A 9,453-nucleotide genomic window follows, 5' to 3' on the forward strand; every position below is an offset into this window, starting at 1 on the left:
TGGCATGACGTACTCTATGGCAAGTAGGCCATGCGTTTTTTTTTTGTGATAAGTTGCAAGTAAAATAAAACATGAAACCTCTGACATAAATGAGAACTCCGCGACTGCTGCTTGTTATCTTCAAGATATGATGGTGTGTGGCCATGCTACCTTCCTAACTTTAAATCGCGGCTTAATAAAAATCATAATTTTCTTCAAGCGTCGAAAGCACGTGAATAGACATGTGAACTCACAAAAACAGTTATAACGTACGCACTATGCCTACACAACTGGACTCTAACTTACTGCAAGCGCGCAGTAACAGAAATATTCCAATTCGCACAAACAGTGATAACCGGTGAAAGAAGCAATTCTTCATGAAAACAACAGCAAATGGAGGTACCCAACCGTATCCATCATGTGATTACAGAATGCTTTTCTGAATTCGGAAATGCATCGACTACATTGGCACTCCTCCGATTGGCATTTTTCTTTTACAGCGAAGCTTTTCATAGCTAGCCTTCAAATAAATTTTCATGTGTGGGAGCAAAAACTCCAGTCTCAAAGTCGAAGTGAAACCGCTTGATTCTACGCAAAGCCTTATAAGTATCATCACATTAATATGCGTGTTGAGTATATTACTTATCAATAAGCACCATTTTCAAGAGTGCTAGATTCTCAGCCTGGATATAAATGTATCTCAAAAGTTTACTGCTATCCAACCCGCGTCGCCCATGCCTACGCTCAAACACCCTTTCTTTGCCATCGTTCTATGCTCATAAGCAGCTCGTTTTCTTGCGATTTCCCGGGGCAGCGGCAGCGTCATGCGTGGCGTTCCGATCAAAATGAAAGTATGCGATTATGTGCCTTTGGAATGACCGCTGTTACCGCTCAATAGCAATGAAGTTTTCTTATGTCTGCCATCTCAATTCTGCGTCACATCTATGTCGTGTGCTAAACAGCTTCGCTGGTAATTCTCTTTCACAGCAGTGCAACAGCGCATGCGTTTTATTTGTTTGACTTCGCATAGCGCATGTGCTCCATATCTGAAATCGTCACATGCGCAGTGTTTTCGCTTCGCTTTAGTTCGTGGAATTTACAACGCGCGCAAGGACGCGAAATCTTATGTGTGCATGTTATCTAGATGTACAGCCGCACGAAGCACTGACGAACCTTGTGCATCTCTCGAATGATGTGTCGATTCTATGGTACCGCAGAATCTTTCCTGATCAACCTATAGTGTGCCTTCCAATCATGTGCACGCATTTGGTGACCAACCTAGAGTGAAGTGGTGCACAAAGCGTGACATGTCAGTGCATTTATTGTGTAACAACATTACACTCATGTATAGTAACCGAATGCGCAGTGTCAATAATCTTACCTCAATCTTGAAATTATTTCTGATGTTGGTTCATTTTTCTTTGGCCCAGAAACCCACTAACGTTTCCAGCAGTTTCACTGCTGGGCGAATATACTGTGATGAGCATCCTGGAGTTGAGATATGAGCACGGGGCTACGAGATTGAGTCTCTATGTTTCGGTGTGTTTGTATGTGTGTTTCTGTTTGTGTGTGCGTACGTGCGTACATGCACCGTCGTAAAGGAGATTACTTCACCCGTATGTTTCATTTGCCCAATACAGCTATGACAATAGTAAAAATGCCTTTCCAGTGGCGTTGCTGCAATGCGAAGGTAAATTACTCACCGAGGCGATCGGAGGATGTTTCCTATCGAGGCCCCCTTTCGATAGAGTATGTGCTATTAAAACTCATTTGCCATTATTCTACCGCTAGGAAAAGAGTTCTACAAGTGTGAGAGCAATATGCCAGTGTAGATGCTGCACATACGCTATCACGACTCCTTCATTTTTTTTAGAGCGATGATACGCGCAGCTCTTCAGTGAGCCACTTCAATACTTGCCTCTGCACCACGGGGTCTGTTGCATATCTGCCACTGGGTACGCTTAACTTATCAAGGGCCCCAGGGACCACTGCCTATGTGTCAACAGGATGAGCACTTGTACATCAAAGCTCTTTCACACCAACTTGCGACTATGAAATATGGTCCGATCCCGTAGTTATATTCCACTGTGTATGTGCCGCTTTAGAACCGAGTTCTTTAACGGCAATTTAGGTGTGCGCCACTAGGTGTGTGGCCATCGGCCCACTCTCTATTTGGCACTAGGTATGTTCACCAGGGCTCATTGAGCTTGTGCCACTGGTCCCCCCATGCGCCGCTCTTCAATGATATACTTCGACGGGGACTTGAGTTACTTTTCTCGGAACAAACAACACCATGTCCTACACCCCGTAGTAGTTTGCAACATGTCACATTCGTTAACAGTTTGCTGCAGAACAGTTATTTAACTCGTAAGGACATTCTCTAGGTAAAGCAAGCACGCTTCGCGTTTTGTGTACGACAACACGAGTTGAGCCTGCCTTTTTTTAATCGCATAGTTTATGTCGCGCGGCTAATAATTTCTGAATCCGCATAGCCTAAATGTCACCTGATTTACGTGTGCTTAATGCATAATTATCCACAATGCTCCCGATTTTCCCTAAGCAGAATCCGTCAATTGGTGCTCCTTGATATGAGTGGCCAGCAATAGCAAGAAATCACCGTTGATGCGGCGGAGAATAAAGAGGTGTCAGGAAGTGGGGAAATTTCAGGGATAGGAGGGATTCAACCAAATGGTAATTTCAGATCGCAAGAAGAGGGATTTATGTTGTCGGGTGTACCTTGGAAAATGACGGAAGTTTACTTAAGAAGGGGGATTGAGAACATTTCAAGCATAACTGCGTTAGACTCGTGCACTTAAGTTTATCAGACACCCAAGTCACTGAATGTTGCAGGTCCTTAAGACTACAGCGGCGCTGTACTTCGCAAGGCCCGATAGACAATAGCGCAGTACACAAAGGCGGTGTGTTTCGCATGGCAAATAAAGTTGTTCTTCGAGACATGCCGATGCTTGCTCTGAGAGCCTCTGGGGTTAGAAAAAATGCTTGGATCTGTGGTCACCCTCGAACACAGCCTCACATAAAAATTACACGACGGATATCCCAAAGCGACCAGTAGGTCCAAGCGGAGAAAACGGAAGTTAATTGCTTTTCGTTTCCGGAAGTAATAGAAGCGCGTAGAAGGTCCATGCGACTGGTAAGATCTGACATTGCATTGCACACACCTTTAAGACGGATTCCAGGCATATTTATTTTTGATGCGCACACTTATTTCTATAGAAATGTTGCACAGTCAACCAGTGGTCATGTTGGTGGCAGTCAAAATATTTCAAAACTCTCCAACATGTTCAAACCAGTGATGTCGCCATCAAGAGGCTGTCAGGTCACAATGACAGGTCGAACATTTTTTCTCCGCCATCTCAGCGGTGTGCATCTGTTGTACAGATAGGCCTAGTGGTAAATTAGAGACAGGGAACATGCGCAAGCACGAACAGCTAGCTAAGGCGTTCTCCGATCTGTTGCATGGGATTGGTTATTAGAAGTTTACTTCAGAATAAAGGTACAAATTTCAAAGCATTTCGCATTAGAATAATGGAATCAAATTTTGCTTTAAAGTGTTACTGCGCAAGATCTGTTCGCCGCTTGAGACAGCGCGAAATTTATGTACAGTACGCATAATTACATAATAACCTTTGTTGCTTTTGCTATTGGATAACTTGTTATAAATGTGCTCTCTTACCGGCATATATTTCTCAAGAGTCAGCCTTGGGGCCATCATCGACAAACCAGACTAAATGTAAAAAAAGAAAGCTTAAACATACAAAGTCGTACAATCGCATTTGCATAATTTTTTTTCATTCGATAAGATTTCTGGATGCAACACGCGCACATCAACATAATTTACGCATTACGTCATTATTTGCTTTACAGAATATAAGAGGGACTATTATTTCCAGTACTACGACGCTGACAGAAAGTGTGCCGTTTTTACATTCGACCATGGACTGGGTAAGCATGCTTTCATTTCTGCATTCGTTTTCGGCACGTAATGTTTCTGGGGACGCGTGCATACCCGAGTGCTCGTTATCGGTGCCTTTAGCTTCAGCGACCACTGAAGTGGTTTCTACCCAACTGCCGTCGCATGGCACGCTGTGCACGGAAACAATGCTGGACCTTGCCTATTACATCAGCGCCGGCAGGTCATCAAAAACTTGCCGGTGGGCCCTACCCTCACGTATGACGATACCCATCACATACGACAACTGCGTTATCGCGTATCGGCGAAAGAGCGCAACGTGATTAATGCACAAGTGAAAGAAATGCTTGACGATGATGTCATACATCCATCCCAAAGCCATTGGTCGCTCCCAGTGGTCCTCGTCAAAAAGAAAGACGGAACACTTCGGTTCTGCGTTGACAATAGAAAGTTGAATTACATCACAAAAAATACGTTTATCCGCTTCCGCGGATCGATGATTTGTTAGATCGACTACGGCGAACCAGGTATTTTTCATCCATAGATCTGAAGAGTGGATATTGGCAAATCGAAGTGGACGAACGAGATCACGAAAAAACTGCATTTGTTACCCGGATGGACTGTACGAATTTAAAGTACTTGCATTCGGCCTCTGTTCTGTACCGGCTACATTCGAAAGAATGATCGATGGAGACTATTCTGACGGGTTTGAAGTGGCACAGTCGTTTAGTATACTTAGATGACATCGTCGTATTTGCGGCGACCTTCGAAGAACATCTGAAGCGTTTAGAGGCGGTACTTGAGGCGTTCTGCTCGGTTAATTTCACACTAAAGCCAGAAAAATGTCACTTCAGTTACGAAGAGCTCAAGTTTCTGGGGCATGTCGTGAACGCCGACGGCATCCAGCCTGACCCAGACAAAGCATCTGCTGTTGCTGCTCTTCCGACTCCTCATGACCAGAAAGCGGTACGCCGCTTTCTCGGTCTGTGTGCGTACTATCCTCGCTTCATCGCTAATTTCTCCCGGCTCGCCGAACCACTTATACGCGTCACGCGAGACGACACACCCTTCGTTTCGACGGATGAGCAGGACGCAGCTTTCGCCGGGTAACGGCAGCGCCTGCACTAATAACCCGTCCTCGCTCACTTTGACGATGACGCTGACATCAAGGTACATACCGACGCAAGCAACAACTGTCTTGGCGCTGTACTCGTTCAACACCAGGAAGGCGTTGAGCGAGTAATTGCTTACGTCAGTCGCACCCTTTCACGCGCCGAAATCAACTACTCCACCTTCGAGAAAGGGTGTCTAGCGGTTGTGTGGGCTATCATGAAATTTCGGCCTTATCTCTACGGTCACCCTTTCAAGGTGGTGACAGACCACCATTCCTTGTGTTGGTTAGCCAAATTACGAGACCCGTCCGGGTGACTTGATCAATGGAGTTTCCGTCTGCAGGAGTTCGATGTTACCATCGTCTACAAATCGGGCCGCAAACACGAAGGTTCGGACGCGTTGTCGCGCGCTCCCGTCAAAACTTGCGATAAGGACATGGACGAACACTGCGCATTCCTTGGGGCCCTCACCGTATCTCACTTGATCATGCGGCAGCGCGAGAACGCCGAAATCCGCCCTCTCATCGATCACCCAGAAGGCAAGAATGTTGCAATCCCATGACCCATTTTCGCAGTCTCTCGACCTCCTGCCTCTGAAAGGGTGTCCTCAAAAAAAAAAAAAACTCGAGTGCCAACGACAAAGAGTATCTATTGCTCATACCTGCCGCCTTCCGTGATAACATTCCCCTAGCCTGCCACGGCGAGCCCACGTCTGGACTCTTGGGATTTTCACTTCTTCTTGCAAGAGTAAGCCAGACTTACTACTGACCCAGACTTTCTACCACGGTGAAGGGTTACGTGAAGGCTGCCGTGTGTGTCAACGCAGGAAATCGCCGTCTTTGAAGCCCGGCGGTTACTCCAGCCCAACGCACCGCCTAGCGCGCAGTTTGATCAAATCGGCATGGATCTTCTGGGACCCTTTCCCTTGTCAACCAACGCAATCAAGGGGATTATAGTCGCCACAGACCATCTAACACGCTACGCAGAGACGAAAGCTGTACGACGTGCCAGGGCCTACGAAGTTGCCCAGTTCTTTATTGATCACATAGTCCGCAGACATCGCGCCCCACCACATGTCATCACTGACAGAGGAACTGCCTTTACAGCCCAACTGATAGAGGACATATTCGAGCTGAGCTACATAGCATCGCCTACCATCCGCAGACCAACGGACTGACGGAACGGCTAAACAAAACCATTGTTGACATGCTGTCTATGTATGTAGACGTCCAGCATAAAACATGCGATCAAGTCCTGCTGTACGTTACATTCGCGTACAACACCGCCATTCAGGAAACCACATGATTCACACTGTTCCGTCTTGTCTACGGGCACGAGTTCTAGACCACGCTTGACGCAATGCTCCCGCGCGAAACCGACGCCTCACTTCCGACGCTGAGCAACTTACTCAACACGCAGAGGAAAGCTCGTCAACTTGCACGCATACACATCGCGAAGCAGCAGAGTACAGACGCACGACGCTACAACCTTAGACATCGGCAAGTTGACTACCAGCCAGGTGACCAAGCCTGGCTGTGGACTCCAATCCGTCGCCAGGGGTTGTCTGAGAAGCCGTTTATTAGATACTTTGGACCCTACAAAGTGATACGCCACGTTAGTGAAGTGAACTATGAAGTCATTCCCGACGGTGCCGCGTCGCCTCGGCTTTGACAGCACCACTGAGAGATAGTGCATGTTATTCGCCTCAAGCTCTCTTTCACGCGTTAAGGCGCCACCAAACCGATCTCATACGACTTCCAGACTTCCACTTTCTAGTTTAGTAAGCGTCGGATCGATGCTTTTCTTTTGGCGGGGGAATAACGCCGCTAGGTATCACGAGCCAGCGCTGAGAAAGTTGTGACTGGAACGCGCGCCCGTCAAGAGGCGGGCGCTGAAGTAGTAGAGGCTGAGGACGCCGGCGTGTGTTTCTTGCACGTCATCTTGTACAACTGCCTGTCTCGCCGACGCCGGGTACATCTTCAATTGTCTTTTCGTGACGATATTTAAGAATGTTCCCATCGTCAGCAACCGAAATCTGCAGAATATTGAGGCCAACCTGACATCTTGATGTAATACATTACAAGCCGCATATTTCGATAATTCGCAGCACAATCGCAGGGCTTCCCGCTCAGTCAGGACAAGGGGGAGCAACTTATCAACTGGAGCTCCCGGAAGAAAGCACACATCTAAATTCTAAAATGGGCCGCACGTACATCTTATAAATCATCAGTAGTGCACCTCTCCATCCCCCACTGACTTGCATAGCTTATGTAGCATGCCAACCGCTCTCACTTCTTTTTTACCTAAATTGCGTCACAAATTCCTACCTGAAACCGTGCCTATTTTCAGGAATACCCAAATGCGAAATTCACATCTGGAAGAAGATGGTGGAAAGAGGACCGTCCCAAAATTGCAAAAGAGAGTACGAGTACTTGTGTCCAAGGAAAAGGCATTACGAAGTTTATGAAAATACTTGCTTTTAATACATTTGTTTATTCCTTTTGGAAATTTAATTATTGCACAGCAACACCTTTTCTTTGTGTTCACATCGAGAAATAAAGATACGAGTAATATTTGCCGTTCACGGTAATATAACCTCAACACATTCACCGCTAGGACAGGTTGATTGGTCAGTTGTGGACGACGCAGAAAAATTATAGATAAATATATAAAGGCAGATTCAGCAGTCCTGAGTGAATGAGTACACTAAGCAGCTCTAGTGCAGTACATTACTTCACATATCTCGCCAAATCTTGGCCTTCCTGCCGAACAAATGTTTACTTAAACGATGCGAAAAGTTGGTTTTCAGTAGAACGCCACTGTGCACTGCTCAGTAATTGTCTTTTGAGTCCCTCCTAAGCGACAAACAAATTAACCTTCAACGGTAGCTGAGTTTTTTGATGACATACGAACTTTTTTGCCGCTCAAGAGTGAATAACTCAAAGATGTGTACCACAACAACAGAAATTAAAAAAAGGAATTGTGAACAACGTGGCCCTTTGTGCGGAGACTTCAGCTTGATCGGAGACAGATGCTTCGTGTGCGCTAGAGGTATGCCAAAGCGCGGGGCCGGGTACCGCTGCAAGCATCATCACGATGTCGGAAATCTCAGATGTCCTACGATACGTCATTTCCGCTTGGTATCGTAGCACATTGGCACATTTCAGAATACTTGTAAGCTTAAACATTATTCACAATGTATATTACGTTATTCATGCGGGACCCTAGATTTTGACCTACTAAAATCATTTTGCAATCTTGGGAAGTAAAATTTCAAGTTCTTTTTCTTACTTTCCGAGCAATGCAAAGTCTAGGAGAGTACAGCAGCCATGGCCATATTGGTGGGACTCCATTCACGTGAAGGGAAAAACAAAGAGTAATCTCAATCATTGCTGAGATGAGGCAACAACAACTTGGGAGTATGAAATGATTACATGTATAATGCGCAATATTTAGGGAAAGTTAACTTTATTTGCGGCGCACATTTTTTAATCTGCGTCACGGACCTTACAGACACGCGATAGTGCCCCAGGGATGACTAGAAGAGGGTGGACAAGGGGTAGCGTTCCACACTGAATCTCTCATTGTTTTCCTAATTGTATAGCTATATTATTAAATAAATAAAAAGGTGAGCATATCTTAATCTACCTCCCTCACTCCACAGTCACACATTCTTTGGCCAGAGTTGAGTAGAATACACAGGACGAGATGCCACTTTTAATAGTTTGATCTGCCCTGTGTACATCGAGCCATATTATGCATAAATAAATAAAAAGTGGGTAAATAAATATGAAGTGTCTAAAGATGCGTCGTACATACGCACGAATATTTTTGCTGTATTATTCCTATAGGTGTACGTCAATGAAGCAGACGCTTTTTACCTGACGCGCGCTTTCTAACTATAGTTCGGCACTTGCTGACATTGTATATGTATTGAGAATAGGTTTTACTCTTGTGACTGTCTCGGCGTAACATTTTCTTGGTAGCCGAAGGAGCTCCACGGCAAGAATAAGTTCCGCTCTAGGCATTTCTACCACAACTAAAACTACGTCAGTGGCGGCCGCCATACCAGCCGTCATCCTGGCTCCACCCCGTGATCCTTGGATCTTTTCTGACAATGATGGCGACGACGTTTACAACTGGATTTGACTGTACGAGTGCGTAAGCGCACACTACACGATTATATTTATCATCATATTTATAACGTCATACTTTATCTAATAGGAACTGCGAAGGCCGAGTTAGTACAATACTCCGTCATCTGGTCGGCTTGACTGGTGTTCACCCTGACGCCGACAAAGTTCGAGGCGTGCGGAAGTTCCCCCTTCCGACTCGCTTAAAGCAAGCTGGTAGCTTTTTGGGACTGTTCTTCCGTTCTTTTGACAATAAATACGCGGAAATCATGCGGCCTGTTACAATCCTACTGAAGAA

At 45.7% G+C, this 9,453-nt stretch overlaps 1 protein-coding gene across 2 annotated transcripts in view; it reads left to right on the plus strand.

The window, feature by feature from the left end:
* The window catches only part of LOC142591280 (uncharacterized), a 30,857-nt gene extending 22,936 nt beyond the window's left edge, over positions 1-7,921 (plus strand). For both annotated transcript variants that reach the window (XM_075703610.1, XM_075703612.1), the window contains 2 exons: positions 3,865-3,942; positions 7,372-7,921. In XM_075703610.1, coding sequence (XP_075559725.1) covers positions 3,865-3,942; positions 7,372-7,505 — 212 coding nt within the window. In that variant the 3' untranslated portion in view covers positions 7,506-7,921. The remainder of the gene's footprint in view (positions 1-3,864; positions 3,943-7,371) is intronic.
* Positions 7,922-9,453: the final 1,532 nt, after the last annotated feature.

Source organism: Dermacentor variabilis, chromosome 8 (genome assembly GCF_050947875.1).
Source record: "Dermacentor variabilis isolate Ectoservices chromosome 8, ASM5094787v1, whole genome shotgun sequence".
Taxonomy (NCBI): Eukaryota; Metazoa; Arthropoda; class Arachnida; order Ixodida; family Ixodidae; genus Dermacentor; species Dermacentor variabilis.